Raw genomic sequence first — 22,136 nt, 5'->3', positions numbered from 1 at the left:
CAGGAATCTGATTGCGAAATGGCTCATTTTATAAACATCACTACTTTTATGACTGACAAAAATATGCACGATCAGGTGCCAACTCCTTCACAAATACATATTTTACAACTTGTGTTGTAAATTGCTTGCAAGTACAAAATTCTAAGATGTTAAAGGTCTATGCTCAATCCATAAAAAATGGCACAGTTCATACAAAGATTTCATGGATTTTGCTCTTCTGCCAGTTTCACATCCATGTAACTTGACTAGTTTCAGAGGAGTTATTTGCAATATATACATAAATTTACATCTAAATCAAGCCATCTCCTGTATACAATATTGTACCTGGGATTACACATGCGTTTAAAACACAAGTGAAATACAGGACAGAGAAAAGATAACTGGACCTTGCCTATTTTAAGACCACTATATAGTCTGTATATCACAGTGCACATGAAGCAGCACATTTTTTCAGAATTTGCTTTTTAAGTTTGCTGCCCATTGTAGAAGTCTCTTTAAAACTGCATGGGCCATGAAGTACGGATTAAGTCTGAAAAAAATTACATTTCTAATTGGAAATGTTTGAGAGTTACAAAAACCATACATGATATCCCACTATTTAAAGCAGTAATGAACTCTAAATTGAACCACTTTCCTCATGGAAAATTCTTCAGCAATTGCTGTGTGGATAGCCATTACAGCTTTTCTAATTATAGTACAGGTTAAAACAAAGTATTGAATGTTTTAGCTCACTCATGTGTGACATGGATACATTTATAATAAGCTTAAGTATTGGGAAAAAACAGTCATTTGGAACTGATCAACTGCCCATACATATAGGAGAACTTCTAGTAGTTCTGTATTGCCTGCTCTTCTCAGTCACTTCACAGAATCCATTCAAAAATCCAGTCTCAACTGCCAATCTTGGAGTCACTGGGTTTTTTGGGGGGTTTTTTGGGTGGTTTTTTTTTTTTTTTTTTACGTTTCCATTAAGACCATTTAAAAATAGTAGTCTTGATATAGCAGGGATGGAAACATAGAATTAAAAGTCAGACCTCACAGTCCTCATAAATGTAAGACATAGTTTTAAAAACCTCTTAAGGAGATGTGCCTTCTGGTTTTATTAAAAATGAAGGTAACATCAAATAAAAAGCAAAACTAAAGAAGAACAGGTAGAACATTTTACTTTTGTCAAACTTTAAACGTAAAGTATATTAAAAAAACATGGTTTGGAATTTCAAGAACAGGATTATAAACATGTATTTTCTATCCCAGAAAAAAATTCATGCGGGTGTTACAGTATTTGATCATTCTCTACATCCACTGGTATGCAACATCAACTTAATGTTATTAAATAGATACAGAGACACCATAAATTCATACAAATACCAGGGTCTTCTGGCCTCAGTTATACTCATACTGTAGATAGAGCAAATCTGTTCTTTGGTAATTGGAGTAGGTTCATTTTCCATTCCAATGCAGGACTGTTAGGAGGCCATATTAGCCACTCATCTCAGAAAATTACAACTCCTGTAGACACAGCCTGGGCTACTTTGTCACAAGAAAATATTAGAGGTGGTATTAGAGGTATAAATGCAAAGAAGTTAAAATTATTCATTCCTTGTGGTGGCTGCTTCAGGAAAAAAAATCCAAACTCTCTCCTTCTCTATTCATTGCTTAATCTAGGTAACATTTAGACTCATATGTAAAGGTATTTTGATAGATGGGAATGTACACATGCACACTTTCATTTTAAATAAAGAGACCTGTGTGGAGAATGGCAATTTAAAGTTAACATGACTTGAAGGTATTCCTATAATAAAGTTTAAAGATTTAGTAAACTGGGACATTACAAATCCAAAAAAGTGTTTCTAGATTTTTCATCTTCCCTTTTTCAACAAAGACTGACAGAATATACATATACAGGCTGACATTTTGATTTATCCAAAACAATTTTCACTTTGCTCAGTTTGCAAGTCTATTGACTAAAATGTAATATCATTCACAACAAAATACTTTCAGTAAGTGAAACAATAAGCAAAGAAAACCAAAACTAAGCTCAGAAGCTAAGTGGTTTAGAAAGCCTGGTAATACCTATGTGTGCATAAGTGTGTCTATAATTTTTTTTTATACATTATATATATAGACACACACACACATATATACACACACACACGTGCGCACATGTGCACACGCACACACACACATTTGTAACCTGCAGTGAAGATCAATCTATTTTCTAATAAGGAACAAAACACATTATTTAAAAATGTGGCTAATTTAACAAAACAGAGAAGAAACTGCTGCTATCAAAATATACAATTTGGATTGCAGACTAGAAGGCTAACAACATTAAAAAAATAGTTTTAAGCAAAACCCCTTTGCTTCTGAATAACAACAGGTATCAACCTGCCATAGCATGAAGCATCCAAACAAGATTTTATAAAAAGTTTAAACTGTGACCCTTCTTCATTTGTAAAGTTCTTGACATATCATATAGTGCGAGCTCTGGTCTCCAAACTGGAGCCCCTTTCGTTTTTCTCAATCCATACTTCAGGAAATAAATGGCAGCTGACGGATTCAGAATCTCAAGTGAGATTTGTGCTTTACCATATACCTGAAAAAAAATAACAGAAAACAATGTTAATACTCTTTTGGTATTTACAGAAATTTTACTCTCAGGAATAATATGCACAGGGTTTGTTAAAACCAAATTCTTAGAGAACTAGCAAGTTGTCGAAGAGATGCAATGTTTTATCTGCCATATAGCTCTGTGATATGCACAAATTTTGTCCCACTAAAAGACAGTCAGCTAAAACCTTTGCTTTGAAGAAAATTCATGTTTTCCAAGGCACCAAGAATTCAGATATATAGGTTAGCTGAGACTTTTAAATAAGAAGCCATAGAAAGTTTGATGCTTGGCATTATTTTGACAATTCCCATAGGATTTTTCTTTTTGAAGTTCACTCAATCATTCAAGCAGTTTGCTGCGCAATCAACATGAAAAGATTAAACATTCATGAAATGCATGGGCTTCTCTCTTCTGTCAATATTTCTTCAACTGCTTCATGATAAGAAAGTTTCTTCTTTACAACATGAAAAAGGTATTGCAATGAACTTCCCATTCAGAGAGGGTTCTGAACCACAGAGAAGCAGAGTCAGAAGCAATGCTGTTCTTCACAGAGCTGCTGGGGCTCCTCCATCTCTCACTTCTCACAAAAGGCAGGGCTAAGTATTTGGAAAGCCCCTAAGATACAGAAGAATCGCTAGTCCAAAACTCATTATGTGCCGTATCTTTTTTGACTTCCTCTTCTACCCAGTGCTGTGAACTCAAGGGCATCAGGATAAGATAATGCTTTGTGGCTCTTTATCTCAAGGTAGTTTCTCACCTTTTCTAGACTCATCTAGTGAGGTGGAGAGAGAAAGGAGGAGAGCTCATAAGCTCAGAACTGCATCCTAAGGGAGGGCTGGGGGAACAAAGGAAAACTACACCACCTAGCTTGTTCTCCATTCCTTTCCTTCTGCCTAAAGGGAGGTGGGGAATCACGGTACTAACTGATGATTAATGGTAACTACCCTTCCTTTAAATCCATGCATATGACACTTTGGAGATTATTATTTATAATTTATAATAAAATACAGTGGTATATATTTAACTGTATCATCAGGGAAAGTCTAAACAAGCAGTATTTTCAAGCTAAAACATTGTTCAAATATCTAAGTTGTATACAATTCCTTTGTGGCCATAACTTTTCCTTCCCACCAAACATGATAAAAACATGAGCATGAAGAATTTTCAAGGAAACATACCTGTCCAAAGTTTCCCAGAAGCGTAGAAATACTGGCCTGTCCAAGTGTCTTTTGTGGTAGCTTAGTTCTAACACTGTTACATCCCATTTCTGTACATTTGGATCCAGACGTACTTCATCATATTTGAGATGAAAAGCTTTAACTAAAGGAAACAGGAAAACATTTAGTATACAAACATGATGACTTTACAGTGTTTAATTAACTTTATAGAGAGAATTCCCACCCCATCCCTCTTTTTTCAGAATAGAGCCTGAGAACAAAATTAATAAGCCCATCTTTCAAGAAAGTAAACCAGTTAATAAAGGGCACTGAGCTAAATATAATGGTTGGTGGCCACTATCAGGCTCTCATGCTGTTACAGGTTTAAGTGAAAGGGCAGCCCCTATTTTTAGATGCACAGATTCCAGGAGAATAGGAGAAACTCATTGCAAGTTCAAGCATATTTTCTTTGGGAAACAAAGATGTTCTTTCTGAAAATCTTTGAACTGTCCAAGAATTTTAAAAAAGCATTTCTGAGACCACTGAGAACGAAGCCTGGCTATTTCCTGAAAGCCTGTGTAGAAGACTGATAGCAGAATGCCAGTGTAACTCCCAGACGCTAGATGAAGCATTCTGAGAAATTTAGTAACTGCCAATTTTCCCTGATCTAGTACTCAATTAAAAATGGTAAAATATTAACAGTTATTTTGCTCTTGGGAAGTATTGTCACATGTGAATTATGTAAAGCCTAAGCATTAATACAGTGAGTATTAAAATCTTCTTGTGATTCCTCTTGATTTCCTTAGCCAAATAATAGTTTTGACATAATCCAGTGCAAAGCGTTTAAGTCTTGTACAATTCCTATCTGGTAACCAATTTGATGCATTTTCTATTTTGGATGTTACTGGAGAAATAAAACAGAAGCATTTGACCAGGCTTGTGGAAACTAGTTATTTTTAATGCCATGGTCATATCTTTTCTGGTACCTCACACTTCATTTTTTCTTCCACAAAATCCACCTACAATTTTAGCCAAATGGCTAAAATAAATAAATAAATAAATAAAATCAGTCCCCTTTTTCAGATACAGGTCAATCTATAAAATGATATATCTAGGAGCTTTCTAGAAGATTGGATTCTGAAATTACCTTTTTTTCAATTAACAAACTAAAGGTGTGATCATCTGGCTTGTACCATTGCCAGATAAATTTCCAAGCTTTGTGAATGAAAACTAAGAATACATATACGTTATATTTGCCATACAATGTTGCATGTTTTAAAATAACTCCAGAGAAAGCAAATAAAGATATATCGGAGCTATGCATTTACAGAAAACTTAATCAACACCTGACAGAGCCTCTGCATTAAGGTTAAACGATATTGAGCAGAAGACAATCCACTTCTGAATCTGAAACAAATCAGTATTAAAGCGCACTAATGTGCTCTAGCAGCAAGACCTTTAAAATGGTATTCAAAATTAAATATTTGTTCATTAAAGTGACATCATTCAAAATGTCATCTGAATTTTGCAGATGCAAAAATAAGCTTGTTTGCTATGTGAACATTAAACACTCAGACCACGTGTAAAGAAAACTAAGGAGAACAATTTTAGAGACTCAACTAACAAAACGCTATGTAACATAGCAATTGAACAAATAAAACCAGCTAGACAGGCTCTGGTCCAATACAAATTTTATTGACAAATTCTTTATGGTAAGCTACCTGTTGTTTTCCAAAATGACAGTGATAAGCTTTGAATATTTGTTAATCGCTATGGACCCAGTGAATTACATGAAGAAACGCAAACTGCAGACGAAAAAATGAACTGTTGCAGATCCCAGAAACCGCATTTATGAAGACCATTGAAGACTATAAATATGGGCAAAGCAACAGCTTCAGGAAAAGGTAAACACATACAACCACACTGACATCGCCTGTGCTCTCTTCATTTACACTGTTTTTATTTTGAGGAGTGAGTAAAGTCATTAGGAAAAGCCCTAGAGATACCCTTATCAGGAAAATATTTCAAAAATACCTCGCTTTGAAACATGCATTTCTACATTAAAAAAGGTCCATTTCAATGTATCTTTACGAGTCAAGTAAAAACAGATATCCTTCTTTTACTTGAAAAATGTAAGAATTTGTACACCTTCAGATTGAACTACGCAGGCTATGATTTTGGTCTTTTGGCACAGCGAAGACTTAAAAAATGTGAAAGCATGTCATAACAATTCCTATGTCCCTCTGTACATTTATATATACATAATGTTAAAATTAATAGGAACTAGCATGCAGCTACTAGCTAGACCTTAAATAGTTAACAGCATTTTCCTTAGTTTTGCTTTTCACAATTTCTGTTTTGTCTATATCTTCATTTTGAAGTGTTATTTTCTTCTTTCATTAGTCTCTTTTGTTAAACTTTCTCCTGTGGTGTATTTTTTCTTTCACATTGACTTTCAGGCTCTTTCATTCTCTCCCTGTTCATTCTCAATCCCCCCTTAAGGAACTCATTCTGTTTTCTTGTTCACAGATACATCTTTAGTCTTCCACCCGACTGTTTTCTTTTTTTTTGCTCCTTACCAAACTAGCATTCCCTTTCCATCTTCTACTTCACATACCAAGTATGTGCACACATAAAACCTGATCAAACTTGTTTCCTCATCACACTGACTGGAAGATGACAGACTGAACTAAGGTGGGTTTTGGGTTTTTTGCACCTTTTTTGTTTTTTTTTTTTCTTTTGTGTGTATGCGTTGGTTTGGTTTTTTTAAAATCTGTAGCTCATAAACCACCAGACACTATAAAAAGGTCTATTTTCTAAGGCAGCTTCACAATGAAGCGACAGAGAACAGAATTTGACAGTTTCTTCAGATATTATCACACACCTTACAGTCAGAAGAGTGAACTGAATGAGAAAAGTGCAGTGTCCCAAAGCATATTGGGCATAACTGTGATAACTCAAAAAAATCTGTTCAGATCTATACAGTTATAACATCTAGCTCACAACTTAAAAGTATTTGTATCTTATTAAACTTTCGAGTTTTTGTCAGGCACCAGATCATATTTGTAAAGCTTTCTTAGTGAAATACTAGGTGATTAATCCTCTGTTCAAAGTAGTAATGAAATCTGAAGACAGCCTGTAAACCTGTTATCTATGAAATGTTATAATATACGTTGTCTTTTCACCTTTTTTTAGAAGCTTGGAAAGTAAATTTATACACTAGCTATTTCTGAACCTCTTGTAAAGATGACAGCTCTGAGAAGATTTCCGTGAGCTTCCACAGGTCAGAACAGAAGAATTGCAGAGGGCTCATTAATACTTGCCATCTGTGCAAAGACCTAAGCGCCTGTCTTCTCAACCATCCTAGTCCAACAGTACTTTGGTAGTACTTGGCAGTACTTTGCCGTAAGCATAAAAGCCCCCCAAACACCCCCAGAGTAACAAACCCCCAAACAAAACCCCCTTGTTTTTGTTTTACAAAACAAAACAAAACAAAACCCCTTACTTTTTGCAAAGATATCAACAGGCGATCCATCAGGCAAGAGCCAAGGCCAGCCTTTGAACTGCCAAGCAGGACCCTGTACAAACACTGCCACCACACGATCCCTACAAACACAGAAAGAGATGGACACATTGATGGCCTTGAACACTTAAATTACATGTTTTCTTAAACAGGCAATATACCTTAGCATAGTTTCTTATGTTAGTAACAGCAGTATAGCACATTTAACAACCACACCTCCAGTGCAACTGCTTTTTCCTCTGTTAGGCAAAAAAAAATTTCATGTGATTTTTCTGGACTTTTAGCTCTATCCCTTTGCAGAATGCAGCGCAGTTTCTCATGTTACATTTATAAGAAGTCAAACAGTGTTTATTTCTGGTCATTATTACTTTGCTTTTAAAAAGTGCTCCAACATTTTAGAGATAATCTTCTATGAATAACACTGTAATCAGAGATGTATCAATTTAAAAGCCCTTATTCTGAATAGTGTTAACTTCTATTCTAAAAATTTATTAGAAGAGACAGCTGCTAAATTTCTGCCTCCGGTTGCAAAGTGCATCATTTATTGTGAGGGTATGTAACCATTACCTCTGGTCTAAGAAAATAAATTTGTTATTAAGATAAAGCTTTTACATTAATAAAATTTAAAAAAAACCCTTTGTGAATAATTGTCCTCCCACAAACGGTCTATCTTTTTCTTGAACATTTACATCATCCAACCATCATTCCTACCTACTACAACAAATAATTACCTCCCTAATATAATCCCCAAATTTAATTCATCATAAAGCCTACCAAATCCCAAACGGAAAAGAATAATCTAAATGGAGTTTTCGGGTTTTTTTGTTTTTTTTTTTTTTTTTTTTTTAAAAAGACAGACTAAAGCTTTGTCATTTAGAATGATGTTGCAGGTTTTGTAATGGCTAACAGAAAAAAAAAAACCAAACAGTGGCAACCTCTTAATTTCTAGATACTAATACCTGATTCTCCCTTGGATGAAAACAAGCTAAAAATCCCACACCACTTCACCTCTTTGGTCAGAAGCACTTTAGGAACTATTTTAGATAGTTCTTAAAGGTTTGATCATTAAACATTTTAAGTGCTATTTGATATTTAGAATTTCAAACCCACAGATTTCTGATTAGTTCAAGTGCTCAATACAGAGACCAATTAATTTAGGAACAGGACTTTTTCAAAGTATTCCTCTCCGTTAAAATCTACTTTGAAAGTTACAAAACCATCAAAAATGTCATCGTGCATGTCTAAAATCCTCACATTTGTGAGGAAGAAGTAAAAATGTTGCCTAATTCTTTACATCAAATAACAAAAAGATATTTCTCCAGAATTTTCCTGCTCAAAGAGAAATATGTTTTCATAGCATCAAAGAATGGGCTACAGATAAAACAATCTGCAGCTTTTTCTTAAAAGCTATCTATGATTCCCTTTCCCCAACTGGGGCTCTCCCTTATGAAGTAAGCTTCCATCATTGAATCCAGTTCAATGAACCTGATTCACTACTGAAACCACAGTTCAGTCTTTACTGTCTGATGTGTTTTCTTTCTTTCTTTCCTAAACTATTAAAAAAAGATAGAATGTCAGATGCTGAAGGCCTGCAAACGTATCTTTCTAATAGATCTCATTCAGAAAGCAGGCGAGAAAGGAGGATTTTCTCTAAGATCACGTTTCAGTGACTTGCACACAACACTATCATGAACTGGAAAACTCATATGAATATTTCTATTTGAATTTCTGGAACATTTCAGGCAAACCTAATAAAAATAGTTGTGCTGTGCACACTGTTAAAATAGAGAGTGTTGGATTTCTTAAGAAACTTCTTTTAAGAAGTTTAGTGTCATATTATTTTCACCTATAGACTCCTATACGGTTAACAATCAAATCCATTCTTTCATCTGTATCTTAACTTCTTATGCAATGTAGTAGAATTTTACTGGTCCCTTCCAAATTCTGCATTGTCCTGATTAAGAAATTTTGTAAAGGGGAAATCTATTTTACCAGTCTTGTGGCATAAGTTTCAGAGGTTGGTCTACTACTCGATAAGGTACAGTAACGCTGACTGTAGTTCCCCCAGGCTGCATCTGGTCCTTCCTTCTCTGTATTAGAGTTTCATTTTCTCGTTGACAGCCTTGTTTCTTCTTTTCATCTGATGGTACAAACCTTGGGGAATAAAGAAACATTCTGTAGACAAAAGTTAGCAGGAAAAGTAGCAACTTTATCAGAACTTTGCATTGTTGGCAACAGTCACTGAAGCCATCTCATTTTCACTATGCCAAGCCTCCATCACTACTCATTCAGAATATTATTCTTATGAATAAGAATAATACTTCATAAGACCTTATGATAAAACCAGTTGTACTAAAAGGTCCTTTGCCCCTCAAAACTACAGCCAGACCTGTTCTTATACATTCGTGGCATTGCTTTGCCAACCTTACCCAATACATTTGCAGATGACAAGCCAGATCACAACCTGCTTGAATGGCTATAACTCATTCTTTTTAGTGATCAAGGGTAACATGGGGAAGCTTGATTTTACATTATCAACAATTCATCTGGTTACTATGATGTATGATACTACAATTCGGGATTTCCTTCTGCCCCCGCTTCCCCCCCCCCCAATAGCTTCTCTGATAGATTAAGTGCTCGGAAAATAAGGATAATGTGATCCTCATGTCTTATGTAATCTCTGTATGACAAAAGTAAATGCTTAAGATGTGACACCCTCCCCCCGCAATGTGTTACAGATCTTTGATTTTTCAGCCCCTCACCTTAAAAAAAAAAAAAGCAATTCCATTTCAAGAGTCTCTTCTTTATGGCAATAATAAAATACACAGAATAGTTCTCAAAATTGGCTTCATAAATGTGAGAGTAGTGCAAGCCTTTTTACTGATGAATCTCAGTGCATTTTGTCAAAAGGAAAGATAACAGATCATGCATTTTATAGAACTAAAACTATGTCACAGAAGGGTAAGCTGATGTGACTGGTAACACCTACCAGGCCAGCAAAAGAGCAGAGCTCAGACCCATGTTCTCCTAATATTCTATTCAGAACCACCCAGCTGCACTACTAACACTTTTTGCTGCTGACATTTCATTTCCAAAAATTCTGATAAAAAGAAACACTATGTTTCACTTAACTGCAAAAGTTACCAGGACTATTGTGTTACATTTTAAAAACACAGTACTCTACATAATTGGTAAGATTTCTCTTCATTATAGTTCAGATGGTGCTTTTTAAAAGTTTACTATATTTTTTGGGTAAGTTGTTCACACATTTCTATTTGTTCTCTTCAACCTATTTCTATTTGAATACTAAAACCCAATTTGAATGTGCTTAAACAGGCAGACTCCACTTCCTAGTGCTGGAAAAATAGAAAAAAGGAATGAAAAAAGAAAATATGAGGAAAAGTTCATTATTCAGTTAACTTGAAAATACTAGGTTTTGCTAACATCTTATATCCAATGAGAAAATGGCATTTTGGGGGAAAAACCCAAACAAACATGTTTTAAGGCAGCACGTGGAAACTGTCAATAAACCTTCAAGCAAAACTATTTTACTTTCCTAACATAAATAAACAGATGAAGTCCCCTTACACTCTTCACGATTTAACAGTGTTTCAAAAACAGAAAGTCACAACCAATTTCTGAAGTGTGTGTCCAAATGCATACATCTGCACTGGAAAATTAAAAAAAAACCTGCAAATGACTATGAATTGTGCATTAAAGCATTGCAAATACAGAAAAAGCATTGCAGATGTTAAATAAGCTATACATTAAATTATGCTTATCTGTCTAGTACATGTAAAACAACACCATTCTAAAGAAAATACAGACAAAAAAGCTATACAGGATACATTGGGAAAAAGTACACTTAGGCCACCTAGAATATTATAAAAAAACCGTTAAGACAGTCATTTTGCCAATAATTGAAGTAATTAGAAAACAGTTAATATTTACATATATTTTATCTACCACAGCTGACACATACCATTGCGTGCTACACACAGAAGCGTTCAACACAGTTCTACTTTGGAAAAAGCTACCAAATGTGACATCAAAATTAAGTATTTCTAGTTGGTAATTTAAAAACTTAAAAGTGAGGTGCTACTTCAATCATGAGCATACCTAATGGCCTGTCCTGCCAACATGTTCCAGGCTTTGCTTTGCCAATACTAACTGATAGGAAACTGTATTTCATAACTTAAAGTAAGGATTTGCTTGGTGGTCTTGAGCTTTTAAGAAAACCATTCATGAGTCTCCCCTCACCCATCAGAACTAAGGAATCTGGGTTGGAAAGATGGAAATGAAATGTGGGGTTTTTTTTTTTAAAAGACCTAATTTTAAAACTTATATAAAAAAAAACCCCCTCAAACACCTTTAACCCAAGCGGCAAGGTCTATAAAAAAAGCCAGGATCACCCAAAATGATGGAGAGCTTGAGAAAAATTTTGTTCTTTGTTACATGTCCCACGCACTGAATAAGAACAAACTCTTAAACAATATGTAAATAAAAACCAGCCATACATACATTACAGGGATAATAAAATATTCATATGAACAGCAATCTAAAAGGTCACATTTTTAATTTGATTTGTAAATGTGAGGAAGCAAACACATTTTAAATAGAGACAGGAAACCTAGCCGCCCCTGTCCAAATATGGACACTAAGAAGCAATATTGCTATTCTACAGTCTAACAATTTCATCACTATATCTGAGACCCCTCGAATTTGGCTGAAACAGGCATTCTCAATTCTATTTCTAGCTTTAAATGTTTCTGTGTTTAAGAATTCATTTCCACACTAGTTTATTGACAATTTCTCTCCATTTCAGCTAGAAACTGTTACAGCCATTAAGGCACCATTCAGTTGTGCCTCAGTTATGTATCTTGTAGACAATAGCTTCCGTTTTATTTACCGTAAAAATCTGAATGTTTTTGAATGCATTTCTCCAGGACAGAGCATAAAATCTCTTGTTATCTGAATTTTCTGAAGAAAAAAATATCAATGAGCAGATTCACATGCAATAGTAGAGAAGATAACTGTCGTAAAGAAAGCACTGAAGGAGTACAGGAGTACAGGAATAAATGCTTAGAGCTTACAGAAAGTTTATGAAATATATGCTTGCATTTCCAGGAACCATCGATTCAGTAAGTATAATAAAAGCCATGTGCTCAAGAACTAAGAATCAATAGAAATTATTGTATGATTATAAATATAATCATGGCTTACTCCATCACCACGTGGACATAAAAGACAAGCTTTATAAATGTGAGTATTAAAGAAAACAGCAAAAACCCCCTCTTTCTCTTGGGAATTACTTGCCACAATACTATAGCTGATAGTTTAACTACACATTTGTACTTGACAACTTTTTAATCATCCAATACACTAGAAATGTGTTCTGAAACCTGCCTGTGCAGGAGCTTACATTTTTTTGTTGCTTCTCCAGATTACTATTCTCCAGTTTAAAAAAAAAAAAAAAAAAAAAAAAAAAAAATTCCCATATCTCCTTAGAATCCATTTTTATACCCCTAGTAGGAAATTAATAGCACTCATTTCTCTTGCTGTTAATTTCCAAAAACACTATTCACATAAAAACCGGTGCACTTTCTCACTTTACAAAGACAGCAGGTCCCTTTCCTAAGGTAACAGGCAAGTGACTGAACAAGATCAAATTATGGAAGGTAACTGGTAAGATGCTATCCACTGAACTGCCAGAGCTGCTCCTGCCTAGGCTCTAAACTCACATCAATTGCTAGCATTAACTTTAACACACTTTCACTGAGGTCAGGTCAGCATTTTCTGGCCCCCAACTCAGGCATGCTGAAAAACACATGAACAGAGAATAAGGCAACTCCAATGCGGGATAGTAACAGAGATCATCGTAATAGACATTTGATTGTGTTTAGACCTGGAGACTTATTTTTACAACCCCCCCTCAATATTTTTGTTAAATTACAGTATCAAAAGCTTCATACACCTACTTTTGCAAAAGAACAAAGCTTTTTTTGTAATACATCATCCCTGAATCTTTCAGATAGTTTGCTCAATATCAAAGCTGGATAAATCTCAGTGAGTTGCCTGGCCACATACGGTGAAACATATAATGAGTAAAAGCATCATCATAATAAAAATACATAATCATCATCTAATCATTTACATCTGCCTGATATAATTCCTGCCTTGCTTTTGTTTCATGTAAAGCAGAAGCATTGCCTCTGAAAAGCCTAATTTCAGATATTCTCAAATACTTAGTCTGGAAAGCCAGATTTTACACAATAATTATGATATCTAGTGTTGCATTCAGATAGTGAATAAGAATAAAGTGTATTATATGAAGTATTTTTTAAGAAGCTTCATAATATACCATAAAGTATTGCAGTTCTGATTTTAAATGAAATTACATCTTTTTAATATTTTAGAAACTCTTCATTTTTATCTTGTACTTAGCTGCTTAGAAAAATAACCTTTCAAAAAAAGGTTATCAAGAATACTTGCATATGGTATAGCATGTGAGTTGTTATATTACAATTATATATAGAAATGTCCCCCCACAAAGTCTAAGTTGCAACAAATATATGCAACAGACAAATCAGATATATTAAAAAAATCTTAAACCGGTAACACGCTTCCGGTTTATCATTACATATTTTTCATTCTACTCATGATAACTTCCCTGCTTTCTGTACTCTCTACCTCAAAAGAGAGCGTAACATTAGTGATGAATTAAAGATGCTAAGCATCACACAAATGTCAGCCAAATTTGGCAAGGAAAAAAACCCCAAGATCCTACAGAGCTATGAGAAGGCTTACTAAAAATGTTGGTATAATTAATAAGTTTCTTTCAGTCCTTGACAATTGAATTTAATGCCTACCATAGTACTGGATGAAGACCATCCTGTTTATTTTAGAACAAACAACCTAAAATATTGGCCAATGATACCGCAATTACTTTTGCTCATATCCAAAGTGACAATGTGTTGCAGTCCAGTTACTTATAAAAAAAATCCTAAACAAAAGCTATCCTAAAAGACAGGGATTCCCAGCTATGATTAAGTTTTGATTTTAAGTCGTTTGATCTCTAATTACAATTCCAGCTAACTTTGTTTCTTATTTTGTTTTAAGAAACATTTAAATGGAGGGAATCACAAAAGTTGATCTTATTTATGAAACCCAAATACTCATTGTTTATTACCACACACTTCACAGAACTGTGCTGCCTCAGGTATCAGGCATGGAAGAAAAAGCTCCCCTCTAAACAACCCGTGTCACACGCGTGTCACAGGTTCTGCACCCTAGCAATCCTGGGGGCCTCATTCTCCCAAGGTTCTCCTACATTTCTTAGCAGTCTCCCCTGCAATGGCTCTTACTCTTCCAGCTCCAAAAATCCCTTCTCCTTGTGCCGTATCATTGATTTCCTCTGATGGCTAATACAAGCAGGCTGACTACCTCTAGAAACACAGGAAATTCAAATCTACCTGCATCTTCCTTGCAGGGGTAAGGGAGGGACTATTAATTTGGGTGTGTCTTTTCTATCTGGACAATATTTATTTACTCCAAAACTTGTGGTAATGGCATGTGTCATCCAAATCTCTACTCTAGAAAGCGGGGAATGAGTTAAAGAAGGTGGTGACTTAGAGGCAGAAAATAGGTAAGTCGTCTTTCCTTGGAAAACCATCACATATCTATCCATCACACTCTACACATCAAGGCGAGTTCTACACTCTGCATACCTGAACAGTAAAAACAAACCCTGCAGCCATTCTAAACAAACTACTTCAACAAATTTGAATGCAAAAAAAATACAGGCCAGGTGGCATATTTTCTAGAAGAGTGCTAGAACTGTCATGGCTAAATTAGTATTTTGCTCTTCTGAATTCTGCTCTTGCACTTCTGATTCATTAACATACCTTGCTTCTTCACTTTGTCTTTCATACTTGTTAACTACATCAGTGTCCTCCTTTGACCCCTTAAACTTAATTTCATTTTCTTCTGGATCATGTTCTTTGCACTCTAATGATCAGCCTCCTCTTGGGGCAGGTCTTGAGAAGTTAACTGTAGCTCTACCCCAGTGGAGCTGAAAACAGTGCAAGCCTCCTAGCACAGATATACTTAGACATGACATACAGGTGCTTTATTCCATTATAGCTATTTCCGTATCAGAAAGTAACAAATTATATAGATGTAAAAGCCAGGGCTTGTACTTGTGAAATTTTTTCTTAAACATAAAAGCAACATCCTCTGTCAACACAATTATATCAGTCCAGTAACTGCTTGCACATTAAACTATAATGCTAAAAGCTGCCTTCTCTCCAATTAAATATTTCAGAAGAGGCACCAAGACTCCAGTATGCTTACTGGATCTTTGATGGTATGTGGCAGTAATCTAGGAACTAGAAATAGCTGGAGATCCAAAGGCACCTGGTATCTCACAGCACAGTTTTAAAAAATTCTAGGGCAGCTTCAGTGACAACTGTAGCACCACAATAAGGACAGCCTATTTTTGAAGAAAAGCAGTGTATAGTCTCATAAAGGACACGCAAAGTGCTGAAGGTGGAAGAAGAGCTCTCCATTTTTTGAACATACCCTTGTGGACAATCTATAGCAGTGTATTTCTATGTGAAAATGACTGCCTGTTTCAGAAAAATTAACTGGTATTAACAAATAGGCAACTCTAAATACCGTGATCTGTTAGACAAACAGAAAGATGGTGGGGTTTTTTTTGTTGTTGTTTTTTTACCATAACAGTGAATTTTACCTTACCATGAAGAAAGTAACTTGCAGTGTTGATTGCATTCAGCTATAATGAATTAAATCTTGAATCAGATGTGTGACGCAATAAACAAATTTTAGCAACTCATTAATACTTCCCTGAATGAATTTGCATCGATACTTAATGACAATGCTTTATTCTTATTTTTGTTGTATGTGAACTTTAAAAAAATTCTTTATTTACACAATCAGCTGACCTGCTCAGCTGATACAGCTGTTTACCTAGAACAGAGGCCACCCTCTGGTCCCCTTCTCCTTTACAGTAACTGTGGTCATTTTCCCAAAATCTTTTCTGAGCTCCATGAGCACATTGCCCTTGCTCATCTTCTCTAAGTCTTCTTCCATTGTAAGGGTTCGTTGATCGGTTGCACATGTATGCATATGTTACATAAAAGAAAACCACGACAGACATTAGAAATGGTACTGCAAGACTTTCTTCTCAATCTGCCCATTTGGCCCACAGGTCACAACTGTGCAAAAACTCTGAAAATAAGTTTTTGCTTTTTTCCTACTATTCAAGAGGCATTAATTTCTTTTATACTCTGGTCTGTAAAAATAGCTTGTCACGAGACAGTAGATGCTCTCTTTTGCTTAATTACTAATTTGGTACTAGCATACCTTTATATCCAAAACCAGTTTTTTATACAGTGTGTTCTAATCAGCTACTTACTTCAGATCTTGCAGAAGGTCCTTTGCGTTAAGCATCGTTATTAAAGAGGTCGTGGCTGCTGGAATAATGATTATGGGAGTTCGAGATCCTGTAGAGATAATAAAGTTACATTTGCCTGGTGGGTTTTTTTTGTTCTTGGGGTTTTGGTTGGGTTTTTTTTTTTTTGTTGGGTGTGGTTTTTTTTCTTTCACTTTTTCATTAAAGGAACTGTACATAAGAACAAACCTCTTGCTTAACAGATCAAAATAATGCAAAAATATTCAAGGAAAATTGTAGTAAATCTTTCTTAAGCTGAAGGTTTTCATTCACCAAAAAAAGCGCACCCCTTTATCAGGAATCTCTAAATATGGGTAGAACCCATATTTAGCAAAACAGAATGCTGTCTGCAGTCCACTGCTTGTTTATACTGTTGCTTGTGGTTCCAGCAAAAGATAGAGTGGGCACAATTCACACAAAAATTAAAAGGATTTTGTAACTAAAATTGACTCACCTTTTTTCTGGTTTGGAGGTGGTCTTGCTTGAGAAACTGAGAAAAAATAGAAAATATGGCAGAATGACTAATACACAAATACAAATGTCGTTGTAAGGCAACGTTTCAATGTTTTTGGTTGCAGGAATGAACAGAGAAGAATCACACTATAGTCATTAGATGATTTTCACAGATGCAACATACAAAGTTGAAGATTTATAATTTGGGTCCCAGTATTCAGAAGACAAACAGCTTTTGACCATCTGAAACAGATGTTAGGACAGTTGAGTCAATCTCTCCTAATTTTACTGAAACTAGTCATCCTTCTCCATCCTCCTCAAAAGGTCGGGGCACTACAGCGTTGACAAAAATTGCCAGCAATCTTGAAAAAAGCTGCTTGTAGATCTTAAGTTCAATAGTGCTGAACCAACAGGAAGACCTTTTCACAACAAACTAATCTTTACAGACGCTCACCTTTTCATTAGTAGTTACTACCGTACATGATATCTATAGGATTTAGCTATCCTTAAAACATACAGAACTTCCAACAATCAAAATCTGAATTTCAGGCTTGCTCAAGTTAATTTTGGATCGCAGTTTGAGTTACATGAGCTCTTTGGGTGCCAGAAACAATGAAACTTGACAGATATGGTAGCACTCAAGCAAAAAAAACCACAACAAAAACCCCCAAAACAAACAAAAAACCCAATAAAAAAAAACCCAAATAAAGCCACACAAACAATACCAGCCAGATAGAAACCAAAGAATCCCCCCCCTCCAATAAAATGTTTCCACTTCAGTCTTCCAAGCTGTGACCTCCTCAATATGGGAGATACTTCAGTCCGAAGTTGGAAAAGCATGTATGTTTCTGCACTTCGGTGCAATTAATAAATAACCCGGCTTCCTTTAAATAAACATTTTATAGTTTCACAAGTCTTAACTTAAGCAAATAACTGTTGTGCTTACGATTACCATCATACATGTTTATCCTAATTCACAAAATCAGAAAATGGTGAGTAGTAGAATGATTGATGCAGACTAACTCAAGTCTCAACTGCTACTATGCCTGACAAGTTTCATTAATTGAGTTCCAATCTCATAGCAGCAACTTGCTCATGTTTATTTACAACCGTTTCAGAAACTGCCTCAAACAGGATAAATATTCACAACATATAGTTGCCATTGTTGAAATATTGAGACCATATCCTTAATTATCTTTTCCTGACATTGTCAAATGCAGATATAATTGGTGACACTATATTGAACTACACGAACTTTAGCTACCCAATGATTTTTTAATATTTTTTTTTTAAATCTATGTACCTCCTTAATGTAAAAAAGTTCCTGAAATATATGGGCAGCATCAGCTGCCCTAAAAAAAAAAAAAAAAAAAAAGGAAAAAAAAAAGGGAGGGGGGAAAGCATCTATAAGAAATTTGATAGCTGTACCAAGACAGGTTAGTAGAAAAGTAGGTACTGCAGAAGGGTGCAGAAAAACGTCTTAAATTAAAAGCACATCTCAGACATTTTTTAAAATCAGTATTGTACAACTGTTTTGTCCAATTCAACTGATGTGCAAAGCAGCATCCTCCTGGAAATTGCACATTTTAAATACTTTGACTGCTAAGAACAGAACAACTGATTTCTTAAAAGTTCCAAACCCCAAAATATGCTAGAACAGGCAGAAAGATAAATTTTTTTTTTTTTTTTTTGAATGAAGCAGTATGTACTTTCTTCAGATTATACCTCTCTTCTTTATTCTTTCTTCAACTTACAATATAGAGGCAAGATAATGGATTAGAGATTGGCCTTAGAGAAGAGCAATATCAGTATAACCTGTATAATGTACAGAAAATACACTTCTGCCAGTTAACGCCCATGAAGTCACAGCTAGCAGTAGGGACCTGTGACAACTCAGTCAGATTTCTGCTCTTGCCACTTCTACCCTTTTCATACTGCTGTCTGTCAACTCCATTTGCATTACTATGCTTAACGGGTTTAGTGAGAAGTATGACAGGCAGCATGACCTTTCTAGTACCAAAATAACCAAACAGAAAATCTATGCACAACAGCATTTAGGTATGCTGAGAATATTCAATATTAGAATAGACTTTTGGGGAAGAGTCATATTTACAATATTAAATCTTAGCATTAAATCCTACTAATAAATCTCAAGGAATTAGCAAGGCATGCATTGAAAGCATTTAGTAGTCTGAATAAGAATATACAGTAGTCCAGCAGTACTTCTGGAAAAAGTATATTCATTTTAAAAGGTAGCTTTGTTTCAAAAAAAAGTCCAAATGTTCCCTTTCCAATACCTTCATAACAAGAATAACCATCATCTTGTTCTTAAATAACACCTTTCACTCGAGACTTTCTTCTACCAAACCAGAAATTCTCATAGTATGTAAACTAGGTGCAGATATGTACATAGCTGTTTAGAAACACTGATCCTTTCAGATACTGCCTGAACCCTTACACTCTTTTAGAAACTCTTTCTAAGGATTTCTCATTAAACCAAAACAAAGTACTTATATCATTTTATCTTTGAATCTCAAATTGAGATTCAATCTGACATACAAAATGGACATGGTAGCTAAAGTCTACTAACTGGGAATTAAAAAGCCAGTTGAGGATTCTGGGCCCATTACAAGTACCTTATGTGCCAAGACGTGTGAAGAAGCAATCATAACACGTTCAGAGAAAGACTTATTTCTGATATATTAATAACAGAAGTAATAATATATCTCTTCTTGAGATTAGCTTTTCTATTTAGGTTGTTTCTTCTTGGAGTATTAAGCAGCTCTTATTATATATTTGAGCTGGCATTTGTGAACTACCAAGCTCACAACCAAGAGCTTTGTCACTTTTTAATTTCACTAGCGCATCCTTTTAATGGGCTAATTGGGCAACACAATGAAGAGAATGAACCCAAGCCCCATGGTATAACATTAATCAAAAACTTATTTCCAACACGTATGCAGTTAAAAGCTACAAATAAACAATCCCCACTTCATTCTTCAGCTAACTAAAGTTTTAAATAGTACTTCTTTGAAACTCATACTTATTTAGAACAGAAGCACAAATGATAGTAGGCCACCTTACCTGGTCGTGGTACAGGCTGTGCTGCTGGAGTTTGTGTTTTTCGAGCAGAAGCACCTTCCTTTTAAAAGACAGAAGAGGTAATATTAACAGCTGGCCTTCTTGTCAGGTACATGGGGTTTTTAAGTGAACACAGAGCTACAGAGGGTATCATGAAAATGATGGCAATATGTTTCCATTAAAGAGAAGAAACCAAACAGTGAAAATATTCAAAACTCTGTACAGATTCTGTTTTAGACTTGGGGAGGACAGATAACCTCGTAAGCTTTTACAGGTTTACATTTTAACCATCAAATGCCAATCAGAAACTTTTTTTCTATATTCAAAGAAACCTCTTCTATTTATAGTATTGTTTCATTTTACCTATGATCGCTTTCACCAAGGGTTAATAACATAAATGTAAGCAATTGGCTATAGACATTTCAAAACAAGATCTGCTTATGCTCTGGATGGAAAACTAGGACTATTCCTGCCTTGAAGAGTTTTAGTGCCCAGAAATAGCACACTCATGATACTTAGTTCTGCTCACGCCTTATCCAATTACCTTAATGTAACAAACAAAAGACCTGCACTACTATTTATTCTTGTTAACTCTGCAGAGTCAACACACCACGTAAGAGAACAGTGAGGTCTCACGTCTGGTTCCAAAGCAACATGAAATTCCTGCAAGAACAAATTCTGTTCTCAGTTACTTCTGTGAAACCTCACTGAACAAAACATGTATTACTAACAATATTACTAACACTGTAAAAAAATGCGATGTATTCCAGCTACTTCAATTTGCAAGGCTGACAGAAAACCTTTTAACATGAAACCATGAATTTTATCTGAAAATTACTTAAATGCTATGTGAAGTGTATCCTTCAACTGTGAGACACTGAGAAAGGTCAGAGATTCCGCCCTGCAAAAACCTGTTGGAAAGGACTCCAATATGGCATTATCACATTTGTATGTCCACACATAAATAACAATATGTTCTGTAAGTCAAAATAAAAAAGGCTAATGAGCAGGGGACTACACACAAGCAACCTCAAGTTCCATGATTTAAATAACTTAAAGAAACTGCTTTTAAGTTTCCACCATGAAAGTTAAAACCCTGTTTTTATCTCAAGAACTGTGAGGTACAAATACAAGAGAAGATCACTTGACAAGCCCTCAGAAAACACAAATTTACGCAAAATATCTCTTCCCTGAGCTTTAGTCAAAGCCACCCAAGATTAGTTACAATAGGCTGGAGCTGACATTTGGTAGAGCATGCAGCTTTTGTAACTTTTACAGTCAGCAACCTCCTATTAATCTTCAGTATAAGGATTTAACCCCCCCTTGCAAGAAATGGATTAAACTCGAATTTTGGTGTACTCTTTTCTGCTTATTAAAATACCAACACCTATGTAGGGCACTTGAGTCAGTAACTGTTATTTTAAGACTTTTTTTTTTAGTACCTGAGAAAAGGTATTTTTGCCAATGTCCTTTCACAATAATTACTCAGCAAATGATGAAAATCAAAATACCACACTCTAAAGGAAGAGCAGCAGGAAAGGCTGACTATCCTTGAGAAAAGCCTTGTGACTGAGAAACAGCAGTTATTGGAAACATCACCACCTTTCTTTTCGCCAAGAAAGTGGAAATAAAACATTTTGCATCTGTTTCTACAGAAGAATGTCATTTTCTGCATGAAAAGACTGTTCCTGTGGTGCACTAATTACACATGTTGAAGAAATACCAAGAATTCTCCCATATCATTTCCTTAAATTCAAAGCACTTTATGAAATAGAAAAAAGAACATCAAGCTAAAGAAACGTCACTTCCTGCAATGCTGTCTCAAGTTTCTAAATCCAA

At 35.2% G+C, this 22,136-nt stretch overlaps 1 protein-coding gene across 1 annotated transcript; it reads right to left on the bottom strand.

Moving 5' to 3' along the window:
* Positions 1-951: 951 nt before the first annotated feature.
* Positions 952-20,358, bottom strand: LOC104079673 (parafibromin; the record flags this gene model as incomplete). The annotated part of the gene is made up of 7 exons (XM_009581781.1): positions 952-2,596; positions 3,790-3,931; positions 7,274-7,374; positions 9,284-9,445; positions 16,728-16,815; positions 17,218-17,253; positions 20,301-20,358. Coding segments are annotated over 7 exons (624 nt in total), but the record flags the coding sequence as incomplete, so codon positions are not given.
* Positions 20,359-22,136: the final 1,778 nt, after the last annotated feature.

Source organism: Fulmarus glacialis, unplaced genomic scaffold (genome assembly GCF_000690835.1).
Source record: "Fulmarus glacialis isolate BGI_N327 unplaced genomic scaffold, ASM69083v1 scaffold43897, whole genome shotgun sequence".
Lineage (NCBI taxonomy): Eukaryota > Metazoa > Chordata > Aves > Procellariiformes > Procellariidae > Fulmarus > Fulmarus glacialis.
The sequence above is the reverse complement of the archived record's forward strand: the minus strand, read 5'-3'. Positions and strand labels throughout refer to the sequence as shown.